The 21,658-nt window shown below is 47.7% G+C and overlaps 1 protein-coding gene across 2 annotated transcripts in view; it reads left to right on the top strand.

Annotated features, from left to right (window-relative positions):
• The first annotated feature begins 185 nt into the window (after nucleotides 1-185).
• Nucleotides 186-21,658, top strand: part of hsd17b8 (hydroxysteroid (17-beta) dehydrogenase 8) — a 45,018-nt gene continuing 23,545 nt past the window's right edge. For both annotated transcript variants that reach the window (XR_010018005.1, XM_063048289.1), the window contains exons 1-3: nucleotides 186-277; nucleotides 5,004-5,200; nucleotides 8,410-8,526. Coding sequence is in view for 1 of the 2 variants with exons in the window: in XM_063048289.1 (XP_062904359.1) it covers nucleotides 211-277; nucleotides 5,004-5,200; nucleotides 8,410-8,526 (381 nt within the window). In the remaining variant the exon portion in view is untranslated. The remainder of the gene's footprint in view (nucleotides 278-5,003; nucleotides 5,201-8,409; nucleotides 8,527-21,658) is intronic.

Raw genomic sequence — 21,658 nt, 5'->3', positions numbered from 1 at the left:
TATTGGTCCGTGGCATAAATGAAGGTGGGGAATCCCTGGATCACAGGTATGCAGGGGAATCAGGACACGGGATGAATGGGATTCCTGTACTGCCGTGGTGGCTGAGTTGACCAACGAAGCTGCAATTCCGCCATCCACCGGCTGTGGGAACGGCGCTGCTGAGCAAGGCGGCACGCATGCGCAGAGGGACTTGCCCGGGGATACAGTTCGATGGCGGCGAGCGGCAAAAGGTTGGGGCTGGGTCTCCGCCTCAGCTCGCGGCTGGCGCTGGTGACAGGTGAGGGGCGTCAGTTTACGCGGACCGGGCCGCGGGAGAGGTCCGGGGGCAATGACACAAGGTAGGGGGGGACAGGGGACAAGCCGGGAGCCAAGGGCTTCTGAGTGGGGAGCATCTCCCAATCATGGAGCGGGTTAGTAGAAGGTGGAGAGGGGACAGTTCCCGGGTCAGTGGGCGTGGCGTGAAGAAGAGAGGCGGGGCATGGAGGGGGCGTGGTCTCCTGGCAGTGAGTGACATCTGAGAGGAATGGACTACGATTACTGTATAGAGGATGACGGCGTGGGGATTCTGGGGAAGACAGTGGGTTAGACCCTGGACCTGTGCAGGATGCAAACCTCGGACAGAACATAGCACATTTCAGGCCCTTCGGCCCACAATGTTGTGCCGACCCTCAAACGCTGCCTCCCATATAACCCCCCCACCTTAAATTCCTCCATATACCTGTCTAGTAGTCTCTTAAACTTCACTAGTGTATCTGCCTCCACCACTGACTCAGGCAGTGCATTCCACGCACCAATCACTCTGAGTAAAAAACCTTCCTCTAATATCCCCCTTGAACTTCCCAACCCTTACCTTAAAGCCATGTCCTCTTGTATTGAGCAGTGGTGCCCTGGGGAAGAGGCGCTGGCTATCCACTCTGTCTTTTCCTCTTATTATCTTGTACACCTCTATCATGTCTCCTCTCATCCTCCTTCTCTCCAAAGAGTAAAGCCCTAGCTCCCTTAATCTCTGATCATAATGCATACTCTCTAAACCAAGCAGCATCCTGGTAAATCTCCTCTGTACCCTTTCCAATGCTTCCACATCCTTCCTATAGTGAGGCAACCAGACTGAACACAGTACTCCAAGTGTGGCCTAACCAGAGTTTTATAGAGCTGCATCATTACATCGCGACTCTTAAACTCTATCCCTCGACTTAGGAAAGCTAACACCCCATAAGCTTTCTTAACTACCCTATCCACCTGTGAGGCAACTTTCAGGGATCTGTGGACATGTACCCCGAGATCCCTCTGCTCCTCCACACTACCAAGTATCCTGCCATTTACTTTGTACTCTGCCTTGGAGTTTGTCCTTCCAAAGTGTACCACCTCACACTTCTCCGGGTTGAACTCCATCTGCCACTTCTCAGCCCACTTCTGCATCCTATCAATGTCTCTCTGCAATCTTTGACAATCCTCTACACTATCTACAACACCACCAACCTTTGTGCCATCTGAAAACTTGCCAACCCACCCTTCTACCCCCACATCCAGGTCCCAGAACAGATCCTTGTGGGACACCACTAGTCACAATCCTCCAATCTGAATGTACTCCCTCCACCACGACCCTCTGCCTTCTGCAGGCAAGCCAATTCTGAATCCACCTGGCCAAACTTCCCTGGATCCCATGCCTTCTGACTTTCTGAATAAGCCTACCGTGTGGATCCTTGTCAAATGCCTTACTAAAATCCATATAGATCACATCCACTGCACTACCCTTATCTATATACCTGGTCACCTCCTCAAAGAACTCTATCAGGCTTGTTAGACATGATCTGCCCTTCACAAAGCCATGCTGACTGTCCCTGATCAGACCATGATTCTCTAAATGCCCAGAGATCCTATCTCTAAGAATCTTTTCCAACAGCTTTCCCACCACAGATGTAAGGCTCACTGGGTCTATAATTACCCGGACTATCCCTACTACCTTTTCTGAACAAGAGGACAACATTCGCCTCCCTCCAATCCTCCGGTACCATTCCCGTAGACAACGAGGACATAAAGATCCTAGCCAGAGGCTCAGCAATCTCTTCCCTCGCCTCGTGGAGCAGCCTGGGGAATATTTCGTCAGGCCCCAGGGACTTATCCGTCCTAATGTATTTTAACAACTCCAACACCTCCTCTCCCTTAATATCAACATGCTCCAGAACATCAACCTCACTCATATTGTCCTCACCATCATCAAGTTCTCTCTCATTGGTGAATACCGAAGAGAAGTATTCATTGAGGACCTCGCTCACTTCCACAGCCTCCAGGCACACCTTCCCACCTTTCTCTCTAATCGGTCCTACCTTCACTCCTGTCATCCTTTTTTTCTTCACGTAATTGAAGAATGTCTTGGGGTTTTTCTTTACCCTACTCGCCAAGGCCTTTTCACGCCCCCTTCTTGCTCTTCTCAGCCCCTTCTTAAGCTCCTTTCTTGCTTCCCTATATTCCTCAATAGACCCATCTGATCCTTGCTTCCTAATCCTCATGTATGCTGCCTTCTTCCACCTGACTAGATTTTCCACCTCACTTGTCACCCATGGTTCCTTCACCCTACCATTCTTTATCTTCCCCACCAGGATAAATTTATCCCTAACCTCCTGCAAGAGATCTCTAAACATTGACTACATGTCCATAGTACATTTCCCTGCAAAAACATCATCCCAATTCACACCTGCAAGTTCTAGCCTTATAGCCTCATAATTTGCCCTTCCCCAATTAAAAATTTTCCTGTCCTCTCTGATTCTATCCTTTTCCATGATAATGCTAAAGGCCAGGGAGCGGTGGTCACTGTCCCCCAGATGCTCATCCACTGAGAGATCTGTGTCCTGACCCAGTTCATTACCTACTACTAGATCTAGTATGGCATTCCCCCTGGTCGGCCTGTCCACATACTGTGACAGGAATCCATCCTGGACACACTTAACAAACTCTGCCCCATCTAAACCCTTGGAACTAATCAGGTGCCAATCAATATTAGGGAAGTTAAAGTCACCCATGGTAACAACCCTGTTATTTTTGCACCTTTCCAAAATCTGCCTCCCAATCTGCTCCTCTGTATCTCTGCTGCTACCAGGGGGCCTATAGAATACCCCCAATAGAGTAACTGCTCCCTTCCTGTTCCTGACTTCCACCCATACTGACTCAAAAAAGGATCCTGCTACATTACCCACCCTTTCTGTAGCTGGAATAGTATCTCTAACCAGTAATGCCACCCCTCCTCCCCTTTTTCCGCCCTCTCTATCCCTTTTAAAGCACAGAAATCCAGGAATATTGAGAATCCACTCCTGCCCTGGTGCCAGCCAAGTCTCTGTAATGGCCACTACATCATAATTCCATGTATGTATCCAAGCTCTCAGTTCATCACCTTTGTTGCAACACAGAGCGTCATAGGAATTCATTCCTGCCTGTGGCCTTCAAACTTTGCAACTCCTCCCTTGGAGGGTCAGACACCCTGAGCCAGTAGGCTGGTCCTGGACTTATTTCCTGGCATAATTTACATATTACTATTGAACTATTTATGGTGTTATTACTATCTAATTATTTATGGTGCAACTGTAACGAAAACTAATTTCCCCCGGGATCAATAAAGTATGACTATGACTATTGTTCCCGATGCTTCTTGCAATGAGGTACACACATTTCAGCCATTCTACCTTACTGTTTGTACATGGTTTATTCTGCTTCTCTTTCCTCAAAGCCTCTCTGTATGTTAGATCTGGCTTTACTCTATGCGCTTCTTTCACTGCTCTATCTCTCTGGGTCCAATCCCCCTCGCAAATTAGTTTAAACCCTCCCGAACCATGCTAGCAAACCTACCTGCAAGGATATTGCTCCCCCTCGAGTTCAGGTGCAACCTATCTAATCTGTACAGGTCCCACTTTCCCCAGAAGAGATCCCAATGATCCAAAAATCTAAAACCCTGCTCCCTGCACCAACTCCTCAGCCACGCATTCAACTGCCATCTCCTCCAATTCTTACCATCACTGTCTTGTAGCACTGGCAGCAATCCTGAGAACGCCACTCTTGAGGTCCTGTTCCTCAGCCTTCTGCCTAATTCCCGAAACTCACACTTCAGGACCTCATCCCTCTTCCTGCCTATGTCGTTGGTTCCAACATGTACCACGACTTCTGGCTGCTTTCCCTCTCGTACCAAGATGTCGTGCACCCGGTCAGAGACATCCTGGACCCTGGCACCTGAGAGGCAACAAACCATGCGGGTGTCCTTCTCACGCCCACAAAATCTCCTGTCTGGTCCCCTGACTATAGAGTCTCCAATGACGACAGCTCTCCTCTTCTCCGTACCACCCTTCTGCACCACCGGGTCAGACTCAGTGCCGGATGGGGTCTGTGGGGAAGGGAGGGTTGGGACCAGCTCATTGCCAAGGGAATGAGGGATAGTTGGTCTGTCCGGGACCCAAAGGGAGCAGAGGACTGGGATGGGGAAACAGGATGGAACTGATTGGGAAGAGATGCAGCCAGTATGCATGGGAAGAGGGATCGGTTAGTGGGGGTAAGAGAAGATAGGTGAGACATGGAGAGGAAGTGGGACTGTGAGTGAACAGGACCGAGAGGGACAGGTGAGTAGTTGAAACATTTCAGGCATGCCCCCAGGACTCCCCCTTTCAGGCTCCCTTCATCTGTCACTTCCCTGCCCATCCCACCCTTCACTATCCACCCATCCAGCCCTCTGCTTACTCATTCCAGTCTCCCCAGCTCCCATCCCTATTAACATCACATGTTGCTTCTCACCCATTAAAGCTGCTCTGCTCCTGCCTCCTACCTGTGCCCTCCCTGAGTACAGTGCAAACTTCTGCAGGCTGTATCCCCCGTATTCTGCTGCCTTGGATTTTCACTCAAGGTGCACGAGCTGGTAGTCCCACCTTGCCCTTGAGAAGGTGGTGGTGCTCTGCCTTCTTGTATTGCTTCATGTTATTTCGGTTGACACAATGCCCTTAATGCTGCCGTATGATGTTGCGAAGGTGGTGGGAGTGGGATCGGGCGTGCTGTCTGCCAGCGGTTCGCTGATGAGGGAGCCTCGGTGGCAGTGGTGGACATCGACGAAAGCTCGGCCAACGAAACTTTGAAGAGCCTGCGCTGCAATGAGCAGAAGCACTCTGTGTTCCTAACGGATGTGACCTCCCCACAGAGTGTCCACAGTCTCGTGACTTCAATACAGGTATGACAGTGACTGGCTTTAGGCACTGAATGAGCATTGATTGTCCTTTTGCGCTGTACAATTAATTTAACTACAGGGATTGACAGGTACCTTCTGTCCTTTCTTCAGTACACGAGTGTAAAGGAGAACAAAATGATTGTTACTCTGGATCTGATGCAGCATACCAAAACACAATAAGCAAAAAAAACATAATAAATATAAAAACAAGCCTATAAAACACCATGTACAAGTAACTGATAAACACAAGAAATTCTGCCGATGCTGGAAATCCGAGCAACACACACAAAATGCTGGAGGAACTCTGCAGGCCAGGCAGCATCTATGGAAAAGAGTAGAGTTGAAGTTTCAGGCTTGAGTCCTGCAGGTCGACTGTACTGTTTTCCATAGACGCTGCCTGGCCTGCTGAGCTCCTCCAGCATTTTGAGTGTGTGTTTGCTTGGATTTCCAGCATCTGCAGATCTTCTCTTGTTTGTGATCGAGGAACTCAGCAGGTCAGGCAGCATCCATGGAAATGAATAAACAGTTGATATTTTGGGCTGGGACTCTTCATCAAGACTGGAAAGGAAGGGGGAAAATGCCAGAAGGGGGAAGGGAAGCCGTACAAGCTAGAAGCCGGTTGGGTGGGGAGAGGGGGGGATGAAGTAAGAAGCTGGGAGGTGATAGATAGTAAAGGTAAAGGTCTGAAGAAGAAGGAATCTGATAGGAGAGGTGAGAGGACCATGGGAGAAAGGGAAGGAAGAGAGGCACGAGGGGTAGCTGATAGGCAGGCAAGGAGAAGATGTAAGAGGCCAGGGTGGGGAATTGAAGTGGAGGGAAAGAAATTACCAGAAGTTGGAGAAGTTGATGTTCATGCCATCAGATTGGAGGCTAATGTACAAATAACTGTTTGAGTATGGCTGTATATACATTTGATCAGCGTATTAGGTCGACTGGCTGTATGTACATAAAGTGATGCTTGGTGCAGGACATTCTGTACGTAAGGTGACTCTGACAGGAAATGTCAATGTGCAACATCTTGTAATTACCCAGTGCTCATCACTCATTCATTGTTAGTGAGTGACAACAGAGTCCCTAACTCTGTCATCGTCTGGGACTGCACTGATAGACGCATATTGGGGGAAATTAGAGTCTCCTGTTGTTCCAATGCCAGACATCAGATGACTGATGTTGGGCCTAGAGCTGCTGCTCTGCCAGGAATAGTGGAGACCATAATCCATGAGATTTTGGTACCTGCAGCTCTGTGGTGGCCCTGGATGATATTCAGTTGCTGTTGCTATGCCATGTGCTGGGCATTTGGCTGTCGTGAGCTCAGCCATTGGTTGCTGAGATAGAGCAAGAGAAGCTCCAGCAGGCAGGACAGCAGAGGAATGGAGTGTGTGGGAGAGGGAGAGATGGGTAGAGTAGTGGAGATATGGCAAGAAAGAGAGGGGAAAAGGAGACAGAAACTGGTTGTGAGAGTGTACGCAGAGTGCTCATTCAGGTCCTCTGAAACAATGAACGATTGGTGATATATTTTCAGGTGTATTGGTGTGCAACGGGGAGAGATACTTGCAGGTGGTGTACCCTTGGGCCTGCTGCCCTTGTCCATTCTGGTGCTGGAGCTTGTGAGTTTGGGAGTATGCAAGTGCAGATATTCCCAGGTTATGACAGAGTTCTGTTGCTCTTTGTAACTCGAACAGTGCCCAAGTGCGTAATGAGGCTGCCTGGCAAGATATTTAAGGAAGAACATCGGCCAGCCAATGGTGAAGGGTTGTTAATAGAACAGAACTTTATTGTCATTGCTCAAGACTGCGAGTTTGCTGTGCTACTTCAGTCTGTGTAAAACGGATATTTACAATGCATGTGGTATGGTTTGGTTAAAATAAATAAATAATTCCTTATTTACATACAAGTGACTTCGATAGTCCCTAACACCCAAAGGCCATTGGCAAGCCGGGGTGCAGCATTAATCAGCTGCATTACAACCCTCGGGAAGAAGCTGTTTTTCAGTGGAACAGTCTTGGCAAAGGTGTTTCTGTCTCTCCTACCAGATAGCAGGAGATTGAACAGTGTCCCAGTAAGTATCAGTATGTTTAACTTAACCATTCAAACAATGCCATGATTGAGTTGTCACACAGCAGAAAATATCTGCAGTCTTGCTGCAGCCCGCAAGTCCTCCCTGCTGCTCTTCCAAGTAGTCAATCATACGTCTGGGCTGTGTGCGAGTTGGGCGTACGTAGCCTGGGGAAGATCAGTGACTGCATTCTTTGAATTCTGCGTTATGCAGCCTCAGAGACGGGACTGAATGTTTAGTGTGGTTGATGGGCTTCCTATCAAGTGGGCTGCTCTGTCCTCGGTGACGTTCAGCTTCTTGAATGTTAGAGCCAGACAAGTGGAGAGTGAGAGCGGGTGATGGAAAAGCATTGTGGTGTCAGAAGGCGAGTCAGTCATCACTGAATAACCCGTCTGCAACCTGCTTTTGCAGCCCTAGTTCTATTGCACTTGTCCAGTGGTGTTTCTTCTCAGTGGGGATAACTCCAGGATGTTGATAGCATTTCCAGTCCTCTAGTAACTAATCTCTAGTCATCTGCCCACTAGATCTTTGGAAGAATTTCTAGGTACAGGAACCTTAGGTCCCACAGCACCCGGTTCAGGTTACCCTTCAACCATCAGGCTCATAATCCATTGTGGATAACTTCACTCACCTCAACACTGAACTGATCCCATAACCTGTGGACTTATGTCAAGGACTCTACAGCTCATGTTTTTTTCTGTCATTGTCTGTGGTTTTCATTGGTTCTGTTGTATTTCTTTGTTCTACTGTGAATGCCTGCAAGAAAACGAATCTCAGGATAGTATGTTGTGACGTATAGGTGCTTTGATAATAAATTAACTGAAAACGCTGAATTTACTTTTGAGCACACGGTAGCGTAGAAGTTAGCACGATGCTATTACAGATTGCTGCTTCAGAGTTCAATTCCGACGCTCTCTGTAAGGATTCTGTCTGTCCTCCCTGTGGAATACATGGGAGCTTGAAGTCTACCTCTTCTGCTTCTATTTACAGTTGACCACCGTCTTTAGTGGTCTGGTCAATTACCTGCCAATCGTGAAGCTGTCAGTTAGATTATCTGAACAACTCTTTTTTTCTAAACTGAAAGGCAAACCTCATAGTGGGATCGACCTGTAGCCTGGGGCCACTGCTTTAGCCTCTCTTGCCCTTTGCCTTTCAGGAGCAGTTCTCCCGACCTCCCTGCGTAGCTGTGAACTGCGCCGGAATCACCATGGACGCTCTGCTGCTGAAGATGGATCCTGAAGCTTTCGATCGAGTGTTGAAGGTTAACATGATGGTGCGTGGCGTTAGTTGATAAGGGGATGGGAACAGAATGATGGTGGGGGAGTTGGAAGGGCTGGTGGGATGGAAAGGAGTTTAGCACTGATTCAGCTCTCGGGTGCAAAGTTTACCAAATAGCCCAACTTAGCGTAGTAGAGGGTTAGTAAGCAGGGAGGGCAACAACTTCGTTAGTTGGTAGATTAGACGAAGTGGAGGAAACAAAATCACTGAGGACACTCTGTGTTGTGCTGTGTGGCATGGTAGTTGTCAGAATTACAAATCAGAATTAGCTTTATTATCACTGACACTGTTTATTGGGTTTATTTCACTGTTGTGAAATGTGCAGCAGTACAGTGCAATACATAAAATATACTATAAATACAATAAAAATATATAAATTAACTAAGCAGTGCAAAAAGTAGTGAGGTGGTGTTCATGGGTTACAGAAATCTGATGGTGGACGGGAAGAGGCTGTTCCTAAAACTTTGAGTGTGTGTCTTCAGGCTCTTCTACCTCCTCTCTGATGGAAGTAAAGGTGTGATAAAGGGATGGACTCGGTAGATTGGGTAGCCCAATGTGGGCACCAGTAGTAGCAGCCACAGAGGTGTACACCAGCACGATGTGTAACCTGGTGGCCTGGCTTGGCCCTCGCTGCCCTGCTTTAGTGAGATTATGGAAGGGCGTGCTGAGGTTTGGAAACCTGGTAACGCTGCAGTGACGGTCAAGTCCAGCATAGGAGTGGCCAAAGCTGGTGTTTTCGAGGTGTGTTAAAGCTTCTTTTTGCAGAGGGTGATGAATCTGGAGTTCTCTACCCCAGGAGTTTGTGCGGGCTGAACCTGTAGGAGCGGCAAAGGCAGAGGAAGATGGTCTTTTTTAAATGGTTGGGGAATTGGATGTGATGGATCCTACCACAGAAGGGGGGTTGAGACCAGCACAGAGCACAATTATGAGGAGGATTGATAGGGTGAATGCAAGCAGACTTCTTCCCCTAGGTTGGTTAAGACTCAGATTGCAGGACATGGGTTTAGGGTGAAAGGTGAAATATTTAAGGGGAATCTGAGGGGGAGTTTCTTCACTCAGACTACAGTATGGATGTGGAATGAGCTGCTAGTGGAAGTGGTGGGTAGCAGGTTCAATTGTAACATTTTAAGAGAAGTTTGGATAGGGATGTGGATGAGAGAGGTATGGAGGGATATGGTCTGGGTGCAGGTATATGGGACTAGGCAGGATACCAGGTCAGTGTGGACCAGATGGACCACAGTGCTTGTTTCTCTCTGTAGTACTGTATGATTCTATTGATCTTGATCGTATTGAATGGAGGGGCTGAGTGGCCTACTCCTGCTGCTGTGTTCCTGTATCTGTGGTCAGCCAGAGTGCTGAGTGGAAGACCCAACTCAGCTTATTCTTCAGATCCCCACCAGTGTAGAAACCAATTCAAGTCAACAGCATGTGATGTCAGGAAATGGCTAAGAGCATCATGTATAGCAGAGGCAATGGTCCAGACATACTGACTGCAGTACTGAAGATCTGTGCTCCAGAGCCAGCTGCACCTCCAGCCTGTTCACTTCAGTTCCGTGACTGTGCCAGCACTGCCATCTACCTGGCAACGTACAGAATGACCTGGATTTGTTGTCCACAAAAAAGCAAAGTCAGAGTTGAGGTAATTGTCATGTGCACAGTTGTAATGAAAAATTTACTTGTGGCACCACAACTGCATAGCATCATATAAGCAGTATTCATAAGGAAAACTAAATAATATACAATTATTATAAGAAAACAATTAGAACAAACAGAAGTTCATTTTAGTGCAGGATTTTCAAAGCAGTCGTAGTGTTGCTAAACTGTAATGAATGGCATTTTGCCAGTTGGTTCAAGAACCAAATAGTTGAAGGGAAGTAGCTGTTCTTGAACCTAGTGGTGTGCAACTTCAGGCCTCTGTACCTCCTGCCCGACGATGGGACAAACCAATCCAGATATTTTACTGCACAATCAGACTACCCTTAATCACCAGTGAAATGGTAGATGGTGTCATTGACATTGTGGTCGAATGGCACTTACTCAATAATAATCTGTTCAGTGACCCCCTGTTTGGGTTTTCACTTAGATCCACTGCAGCAAGTAGGGTTTTTAGTTTAGCTGTGCGTACATGAATTTGCGCATATGAAAATAAACTCGACTTTAACTTTGACTGATGTTTGACTTTATTCTTTTGGCTCCTGAGTACGTAACAGCCTAGGCTCAGACCACTGAGGTGAGATCAGAGGGCAACACACATCAAAGTTGCTGGTGAACACAGCAGGCCAGGCAGCATCTCTAGGAAGAGGTACAGTTGACGTTTCAGGCCGAGACTCTTCATCAGGACTAACTGAAGGAAGAGTTAGTAAGAGATTTGAAAGTGGGAGGGGGAGATCCAAAATGATAGGAGAAGACAGGAGGGGGAAGGATGGAGCCAAGAGCTGGACAGGTGATTGGCAAAAGGGATATGAGAGGATCATGGGACAGGAGGTCTGGGGAGAAAGATGGGGGGGGCGCGGGGAACCCAGAGGATGGGCAAGGAGTATAGTCAGAGGGACAGAGGGAGAGGAAGGAGAGTGAGAGAAAGAATGTGTGTATAAAAATAAATAATGGATGGGGTACGAGGGGGAGGTGGGACATTAGCGGAAGTTAGAGAAGTCGATGTTCATGCCATCAGGTTGGAGGCTACCCAGACGGAATATAAGGTGTTGTTCCTCCAACCTGAGTGTGGCTTCATCTTTACAGTAGAGGAGGCCGTGGATAGACATGTCAGAATGGGAATGGGATGTGGAATTAAAATGTGTGGCCACTGGGAGATCCTGCTTTCTCTGGCGGACAGAGCGTAGGTGTTCAGCAAAGCGGTCTCCCAGTCTGCGTCGGGTCTCGCCAATATATAGAAGGCCACATCGGGAGCACCGGATGCAGTATAATCACCCCAGCCGACTCACAGGTGAAGTGTCGCCTCACCTGGAAGGACTGTCTGGGGCCCTGAATGGTGGTAATGGAGGAAGTGTAAGGGCATGTGTAGCACTTGTTCGGCTTACAAGGATAAGTGCCAGGAGGGAGATCAGTGGGGAGGGATGGAGGGGACAAGTGGACAAGGGAGTCGTGTAGGGAGCGATCCCTGCGGAAAGCAGAGGGGGGGTAGGGAAAGATGTGTTTAGTGGTGGGATCCCGTTGGAGGTGGCGGAAGTTACGGAGAATAATATGTTGGACCCGGAGGCTGGTGGGGTGGTAGATGAGGACCAGGGGGACTCTATTCCTACTGGGGTGGTGGGAGGATGGAGTGAGAGCAGATGTACGTGAAATGGGGGAGATGTGTTTGAGAGCAGAGTTGATAGTGAAGGAAGGGAAGCCCCTTTCTTTAAAAAAGGAGGACATCTCTCTCGTCCTGGAATGAAAAGCCTCATCCTGAGAGCAGATGCGGCGGAATCCCATTCCCATTCTGACCCACATCCCATTCCCATTCTGACATGTCTATCCACGGCCTCCTCTACTGTAAAGATGAAGCCACACTCAGGTTGGAGGAACAACACCTTATATTTCGTCTGGGTAGCCTCCAACCTGATGGCATGAACATCGACTTCTCTAACTTCCGCTAATGTCCCACCTCCCCCTCGTACCCCATCCGTTATTTATTTTTATACACACATTCTTTCTCTCACTCTCCTTCCTCTCCCTCTGTCCCTCCGACTATACTCCTTGCCCATCCTCTGGGTTCCCCTCCCCCCTGTCTTTCTCCCCGGACCTCCTGTCCCATGATCCTCTCATATCCCCTTTGCCAATCACCTGTCCAGCTCTTGGCTCTATCCCTCCCCCTCCTGTCTTCTTCTATCATTTTGGATCTCCCCCACCCCCTCCCACTTTCAAATCTCTTACTAGCTCTTCCTTCAGTTAGTCCTGACGAAGGGTCTCGGCCTGAAACGTCGATTGTACCTCTTCCTAGAGATGCTGCCTGGCCTGCTGCGTTCACCAGCAACTTTGATGTGTGTTGCTTGAATTTCCAGCATCTGCAGAATTCCTGTTGTTTGAGATCAGAGGGGCTGCCTTTGACAACAGGGCAGTGTTTGCTCAAAAGTAGCAGCAACTGATGTTGATGGGCATTTGTCCAATGGTTGACATCATACCCTGTACAAAATGAAGATAGTTGTGTTTATTGGAGGTCAATCATCCCTTCCCCTGGACAACACCACATTTGCTCAGTACAGTGTCCTGGCTGAGTCAATGTTTTCAATGCAGACTGCATAAATTAATTCTATTGCCACTTTCTACAATAAAATTATGTAGTAATTGTTTTCTAGAGCACTTTATTGTATGTATTTCATGGTGTTTGAGCCACATGGTGACATCTATTTGAGTGTAAAATTTGACCCCGAGGGCTACGACCAACTTCACTGGCTTCTTTCGTGACTTTCATTAGGTCAGCATGGAGATGTTTGCTGATGAGGGCACAATCCCTGCTTCCATTTGCGTGGGTGGGAAGGTGGAACAGACTTGTTACTTGCTGTGTTCTGCCAAGCGTTGTGGGCATGCTACGTTGCTGTCGGAATGTGTGACAACACTTCTGGGCTGCCCCCTGCATACCCTCAAGTGTGTTGGTCATTAACACAAACAGCCTGAAACAATAACTGCTTTTCTTTCTCTGCATAAGCTGCCTGATCTAGAAAGTATTTCCTGCGGTTTCTGTTTTTGTTATGTCGGGAGTGCAGTGGAATAGTCTCTACTTGCCTGAGTGAACACAGCTCCTGAATAACTTCTGAGGTTTGATAACACTTATTGTTGTTTCATCTTAGTCTTGTAATCAAGTCTGTACTTCTTCCTTATGATTTCCTGTACCTTCTCGTTATCCTTCAATGAATTCTGTACGACTCCAGATACTCTGAACACTGCTCTTGTACTTGTTCTGCATGTGGACATCTCATAACTCAACATTATAATCCACCCGCTGTAGCCTCATCTGTTCAGTTAGCCCAACCTTATCTTCCTCGTGTCACCTCACAACCCATACAGCGACCCAGCTTTGTATCTTCAACGTAGTTTGATATGTTCCAGTTGTTGCTCTCGCTTACATAAATAATAGTCAGCTGGGACCCCAGCACCCGTCCCTGTAGCAGTCCACAGGTCACAGCCTCCTCGCCTGTAAAAGAACCACCTATTCCTACTTTTTTTGCCTGAGAGTCAGTGCATGCCATCTCATATCCTCATCCTTGTATGCTCTAACTTTGTTTAATAAATTTTTGTCTGACACCTTACAAAAGGACTGAAAGTCCATTGACTAGTCTCCCAGTTATACTCTCGTTCATAAGTTGGTGCTGACTCTGCCAGTCTCAGGTGGTGATAAAATAAAGCCAGGCATTTTCCCTACTGTTGATGTCAGATTAACTGGTTTGTACACATCCCCACCCACCCAGATTTTACTCATCTTAAGTGGTGGGGTGACACTCTGTTCTGTAGGAATGATCCTAGAATTCATGAAATTATGAAAAATGATAGCCTTCACTATCTCCATCACCACCCATTCAAGACCTTGGGATGCAGATCATCATGTGCTGGAGGTTATTAATTTCTACAATACATTTAATGAAACCTAATTATATTCTGCTCCTCATTTACTCTTGATTGTTGTTTTATACCATATTTCGAAGGTTTGTGCATTAGACTAAAACTACTTCTTTAACTTTTAATTATCTCTAGATTTCCCAATATAGTTTCTCCTGTCCTGGTCTTGAAAGATATCAGATTATCTTTTCCCAATCTTTTCAATTTCACTTTTCTTAGGAGTAACAGCATGTTTACATTTCCTAGTGGATCACTCGTTTTCACTTATCAATGTTTTCCTCCACTGAATACAGAGATGTTCCCATTTTACAAGCTTCCTTCTCTTTTGTCACTGTTAGAAGCCTTTTCCTGTGATCTACTAACTTCTTTTTAGCCACACCTGGACCGTTTCTCATTGGGCTTTGCACTTTGAAGCTTCAGAGCCTCGTCCAACGAGTACAGTGTACTCTACTCGTACAGTGAGCAGAGCCAGTGCTTACAGCTCCAGTGACCCAGGTTCAGTCAGAACCTTTGCTGCTGTCTGTGTGGAATTTCCATGCTTTCCCTGTGACTGCGAGTGTTTCTTCTGGATGCTGTGAGTTCCTCCCACTTCCCAAAGTTGTGCAGGTTGGAGGGTTAGTTAGCTGCTGTAATATGCTCCTTGTATGTGGGTAAATAGTAGAATCTGGGGGGAGTTGGTGGGAATGGCGGAGGGGGGGAGAAAGTATGATGGATTAAGAGTAGGATTAGTGTAAAAATGGGTGGTTGATGTCAGTACACCTTCGGTGGGTTGAAGGGTTTGTTTTCGTGCTGTATCTCCCCATTGACCCCTGCTATATTCTACCCATCACCTACACAATTTACAGTGGCCAGTAAGCCCATGCCTGCATGTCTTTGGGATGTGGGAGGAAACCCATGTTAGGAGCTGGATGACCTTTGGATCATTCGAGAGAATGAGGTGCTTATAGATAGTAGCTTCAGGGTGGTAGTTACGCCAAAGGAGCAGCACACAGGTAATTGGGTTACCGTCAGGCGAGGGAAAGGGAAAGGGCAGGCAGAGCAGGGTTCCCCTGTGGCCATTCCCCTCAACAACAAGTACACCGATTTGGATACTGTTGCGGGGGGGATGACTTACCTGGGACAAGCTGCAGCAGCCGGATCTCTGGCACTGAGTCTGGCTCTGCAGTGCAGAAGGGAGGGTGGAAGAAGAGGAGAGCAGTAGTGATAGGGGACTCGATAGTTAGAGGTGCAGACAGGAGGTTCTGTGGTCATGACAGAGACTCCCGGATGGTTTGTTGCCTCCCGGGTGCCAGGGTCAGGGATGTCTCGGATCGCGTGCACAGCATTCTGAAGTGGGAGGGTATCAGCCAGATGTCGTGGTGCACATCGGTACCAATGACGTAGGAAGAAAGCGTGAGGAGGTCCTGGACAGTGAGTATAGAGAGCTTGGTAGGAAGTTTCAAAAGCAGGACCTCGGAAGCTTCAAAGTCTATGGAATTAAGGGAAACAAGTATAGATCATGGAAACTGTACAGATTGAAAAGGAGGAGGTGCTTGCTATCTTGAGGCAAATTAAAGTGGATAAATCCCCAGGAGCTGACAGGGTATTCCCTCAACCTTGAAGGAGACTTGTGTTGAAATTGCAGGGGCCCTGGCAGATATATTTAAAATGTCGGTATCTACGGGTGAGGTGCCAGAGGATTGGAGGATAGCTCATGTTGTTCCATTATTTAAAAAAGGCTCTAAAAGTAGTCCAGGAAACTATAGGCCTGTAAGTTTGATGTTGGTAGTAGGTAAATTATTGGAAGGAGTATTAAGAGATAGGATCTACAAGTATTTGGATAGACAGGGACTTATTAGGAAGAGTCAACATGGCTTTGTGGGTGGTAGGTCATGTTTAACTGATCTATTAGAGTTTTTCGAGGAGGTTACCAGGAAAGTGGATGAAGGGAAGGCAGTGGATATTGTCTACATGGACTTCAGTAAGGCCTTTAACAAGGTCCCGCATAGGAGGTTAGTTAGGAAGATTCAGTCGCTAGGTGTACTTGGAGAGGTAGTAAATTGGATTAGACATTGGCTCAATGGAAGAAGCCAGAGAGTGGTAGTGGAGGATTGCTTCTCTGAGTGGAGGCCTGTGATTAGTGATGTGCCACAGGGATTAGTGCTGGGTCCATTGTTATTTGTCATCTATATCAATGATCTGGATGATAATGTGGTAAAATGGATCAGCAAATTTGCTGATGATACAAAGATTGGAGGTGTAGTGGACAGTGAGGAAGGTTTTCAAAGCTTGCAGAGGGATTTGGACCAGCTGGAAAAATGGGCTGAAAAATGGCAGATGGAATTTAATATGGACAAGTGTGAGGTATTGCACTTTGGAAGGACAAACCAAGGTAGAACATACAAGGTAAATGGTGGGGCACTGAGGAATGCAGTAGAACAGAGGGATCTGGGAATACAGACACAAAATTCCCTAAAGGTGGCATCACAGGTAGATAGGGTTGTAAAGAGAGCTTTTGGTACATTGGCCTTTATAAATCGAAGTATTGAGTAAAGGTTTAAAAACATAAACAACAGGAATTCTGCAGATGCTGTAAATTCAATGAACACACATCAAAACTGCTGGTGAACGCAGCAGGCCAGGCAGCATCTCTAGGAAGAGATGTAGTCGACGTTTCGGGCCGAGACCCTTCGTCAGGACTAACTGAAGGAAGAGTGAGTAAGAGATTTGAAAGTGGGAGGAGGAGGGGGAGATCCAAAATGATAGGAGAAGACAGGAGGGGGAGGGATGGAGCCAGGAGCTGGACAGGTGATAGGCAAAAGGGATACGAGAGGATCATGGGACAGGAGGTCCGGGAAGAAAGACAAGGGGGGGGGGAGAACCAGAGGATGGGCAAGGGGTATATTCAGAAGGACAGAGGGAGAAAAAGGAGAGTGAGAGAAAGAATGTGTGTATAAAAATAAGTAACAGAGGGGTACGAGGGGGAGGTGGGGCATTAGCGGAAGTTAGAGAAGTCGATGTTCATGCCATCAGGTTGGAGGCTACCCAGACGGAATATAAGGTGTTGTTCCTCCAACCTGAGTGTGGCTTCATCTTTACAGTAGAGAAGGCTGTGGATAGACATGTCAGAATGGGAATGGGATGTGGAATTAAAATGTGTGGCCACTGGGAGATTCTGCTTTCTCTGGCGGACAGAGCGTAGGTATTCAGCAAAGCGGTCTCCCAGTCTGCGTCGGGTCTCGCCAATATATAAGAGGCCACATCGGGAGCACCGGACGCAGTATATCACCCAGCCGACTCACAGGTGAAGTGACGCCTCACCTGGAAGGACTGTTTGGGGCCCTGAATGATGGTAAGGGAGGAAGTGTAAGGGCATGTGTAGCACTTGTTCCACTTACACGGGTAAGTGGCAGGAGGGAGATCAGTGGGGAGGGATGGGGGGGACGAATGGACAAGGGAGTCGCGTAGGGAGCGATCCCTGCTGAAAGCAGGGGGGGGGAGGGAAAGATGTGCTTAGTTGTGGGATCCCATTGGAGGTGGCGGAAGTTACAGAGAATAATATGTTGGACCCGGAGGCTGGTGGGGTGGTAGGTGAGGACCACCTGCTCTCCACTCCCTCCGCACTAATCCTAACCTTATTATTAAACCCGCCGATAAGGGGGGTGCTGTTGTAGTCTGGTGTACTGACCTCTACCTTGCCGAGGCACAGCGACAACTCGCGGATACCTCCTCTTATTTACCCCTTGATCGTGACCCCACTAAGGAGCACCAGGCCATTGTCTCCCACACCATCACCAACTTTATCTGCTCAGGGGATCTCCCATCCACTGCTACCAACCTTATAGTTCCCTCACATCGCACTTCCCGTTTCTACCTCCTACCCAAGATCCACAAACCTGCCTGTCCTGGTAGACCTATTGTCTCAGCTTGCTCCTGCCCCACCAAACTCGTTTCTGCATACCTCGACACAGTTTTATCCCCCCTTGTTCAATCCCTTCCTACCTATGTTTGTGACACTTCTCACACTGTTAAACTTTTCGATGATTTTAAGTTCCCTGGCCCCCACCGCTTTATTTTCACCATGGATGTCCAGTCCCTATATACTTCCATCCCCCATCAGGAAGGTCTCAAAGCTCTACGCTTCTTTTTGGATTCCAGACCTAATCAGTTCCCCTCTACCAGCTCTCTGCTCCGTCTAGCGGAATTAGTCCTTACTCTTAATAATTTCTCCTTTGGCTCCTCCCACTTCCTCCAAACTAAAGGTGTAGCTATGGGCACCTGTATGGGTCCTAGCTATGCCTGTCTTTTTGTTGGCTTTGTGGAACAATCTATGTTCCGTGCCTATTCTGGTATCTGTCCCCCACTTTTCCTTCGCTACATTGACGACTGCATTGGCGCTGCTTCCTGCAGGCATGCAGAGCTCGTTGACTTTACTAACTTTGCCTCCAACTTTCACCCTGCCCTCAAGTTTACCTGGTCCATCTCCGACACCTCCCTCCCCTTTCTAGATCTTTCTGTCTCTGTCTCTGGAGACAGCTTATCCACTGATGTCTACTATAAGCCTACTGACTCTCACAGCTATCTGGACTATTCCTCTTCTCACCCTGTCTCTTGCAAAAACGCCATCCCCTTCTCGCAATTCCTCCGTCTCCGCCGCATCTGCTCTTAGGATGAGGCTTTTCATTTTAGGACGAGGGAGATGTCCTCCTTTTTTAAAGAAAGGGGCTTCCCTTCCTCCACTATCAACTCTGCTCTTAAACGCATCTCCCCCATTTCACGTACATCTGCTCTCACTCCATCCTCCCGCCACCCCACTAGGAATAGGGTTCCCCTGGTCCTCACCTACCACCCCACCAGCCTCCGGGTCCAACATATTATTCTCCGTAACTTCCGCCACCTCCAACGGGATCCCACAACTAAGCACATCTTTCCCTCCTCCCCCCGCTTTCCGCAGGGATCGTTCCCTACGCGACTCCCTTGTCCATTCATCCCCCCAATCCCTCCCCACTGATCTCCCTCCTGGCACTTATCCGTGTAAACAGAACAAGTGCTGCACATGCCTTTACACTTCCTCCCTTACCACCATTCAGGGCCCCAAACAGTCCTTCCAGGTGAGGCGACACTTCACCTGTGAGTCGGCTGGGGTAATATACTGCGTCCGGTGCTCCCGATGTGGCCTTCTATATATTGGTGAGACCCGACGCAGACTGGGAGACCGCTTTGCTGAACACCTACGCTCTGTCCGCCAGAGAAAGCAGGATCTCCCAGTGGCCACACATTTTAATTCCACATCCCATTCCCATTCTGACATGTCTATCCACGGCCTCCTCTACTGTAAAGATGAAGCCACACTCAGTTTGGAGGAACAACACCTTATATTCCGTCTGGGTAGCCTCCAACCTGATCGCATGAACATCGACTTCTCTAACTTCCGCTAATGTCCCACCTCCCCCTCGTACCCCATCCGTTATTTATTTTTATACACACATTCTTTCTCTCACTCTCCTTTTTCTCCCTCTGTCCTTCTGAATATACCCCTTGCCCATCCTCTGCTTCCCCCCCCCCCGTCTTTCTTCTCGGACCTCCTGTCCCATGATCCTCTCGTATCCCTTTTGCCAATCACCTGTCCCGCTCCTGGCTCCATCCCTCCCCCTCCTGTCTTCTCCTATCATTTTGGATCTCCCCCTCCTCCTCCCACTTTCAAATCTCTTACTCACTCTTCCTTCAGTTAGTCCTGACGAAGGGTCTCGGCCTGAAACGTCGACTGCACCTCTTCCTAGAGATGCTGCCTGGCCTGCTGCGTTCACCAGCAACTTTGATGTGTGTTTATTGAGTATAGGAGTTGGAATGTTATGGTGAGGTTGTATAAGGCATTGGTGAGGCCGAATTTGAAGTATTGTGTGCAGTTTTGGTCGCCAAATTACAGGAAGGATATTCATAAGGTTGAAAGAGTGCAGAGAAGGTCTATAAGGATGTTGCCGGGACTTGAGAAACTCAGTTACAGAGAAAGGTTAAATAGGTTAGGACTTTATTCCCTGGAGCGTAGAAGAATGAGGGGAGATTTGATAAAGGTATATAAAATTATGATGGGTATAGATAGAGTGAATGCAAGCAGGCTTTTTCCACTGAGGCTTTGGGGAGAAAAAACCAGAGGACATGAGTTAAGGGTAAAGGGAGAAAAGTTTAAAGGGAACATTAGGGGGGGCTTCTTCACACAGAGAGTGGTGGGAGTGTGGAATGAGCTGCCAGATGAAGTGGTAAATGCGGGCTCACTTTTAACATTTAAGAAAAACTTGGACAGGTACATGGATGAGAAGTGTATGGAGGGATATGGTCCAGGTGCAGGTCAGTGGGACTAGGCAGAAAAATGGTTCGGCACAGCCAAGAAGGGACAAAAGGCCTGTTTCTGTGCTGCAGTTTCTATGGTTCTATGGTTCTGCCTGAAAGGAGAACGTACAAACTCCACAGATACAGCAGCTGAAGGTGAGATTGAGCCCAGGTTCTGGTGCAGTGAGACGGGGGTCTTACCTGTTGCACCACCATGCTGAAACTGAACTGAAAACTCAGCATCACTGTAATATTGATTATTTAGCAGACTTGATGAGCCGCAGATTATTCCTGATTCTATTTGTTTTTATTCAAGAGTTACGGCACGGTGAAACCCTCTTCCAGCCCAACGAGCCCGTGCCCCCCAAATATACTCATGCGATGAATTGACCCACTTTGGACTGTGGGAGGAAACTGGAGGAAACCCACGCAGTCACAGGGAGAACATATAAACTCCTTACAGACAGCGTGAAAATTGAACCTGGGTCGCCAGTACTGGAATAGTGTTGTTTTATCTGCCAGCTCCTTGTTATATTTGAGTGTCATAGAGTCATATACCATGGAATCAGGCCCTTCGGCCCATCCTGTCCATGTTGATCTTCAAGTACCCATCTACACCAATCCCGTTTACCAGAGTTTGGTCTGTAGCCCACTATGCCTATCAAATTCAAGTGGTAGTCTAGGACTGTTCATAGAGTTCATGCGAAAGTTCTTGCCTCCACCACTCCCTCAGGCAGTCCATTCCAGATCACAACCATTCTCTGGGCTGAAAAATATTCTTATGATGATCACTAAAATCCTGGGTTCCGAGCCAGTAAGCTTTAAGTCTAACATGATCCTTCTGAACTTCCCAGTGCTTTTCAGAAAATCTTACACCATTCCCATCTCCTTATCGACATTTGAATCAATGAAGGAAAATTTACTCTGACCACTATTGAAATCTTTCAAATTTAGGGACATATAAAATCACTCCGCTACATACAGGAATGATGGGAAATGTAGAGTTACGCTCTTTAGTACAAAGGATAAGAGTGTAAACTGTTTTCTAAATGGAGTGAGAATTTGGAAATTGGAAGTGCAGAGAGACCTGGGACTCTCTTCAGGACTCTCTTAGGGTTAACTTGCAGGTGAAGTTGGCAGTAAAGAAGGCAAATGCAATGTTCGCATTTATTTTGAGAGTACTACAGTATAAAAGCAAGGATGCACTGCTGTGGATTTATGAAGCATTGGGCAGATCACATTTGGAATATTGTGAGCAATTTTGGACC

This window comes from Mobula hypostoma, chromosome 5, assembly GCF_963921235.1.
Source record: "Mobula hypostoma chromosome 5, sMobHyp1.1, whole genome shotgun sequence".
NCBI classification, from domain to species: domain Eukaryota; kingdom Metazoa; phylum Chordata; class Chondrichthyes; order Myliobatiformes; family Myliobatidae; genus Mobula; species Mobula hypostoma.
Note: the sequence above shows the minus strand (reverse complement) of the source record. Positions and strands in the feature narration are given on the sequence as shown.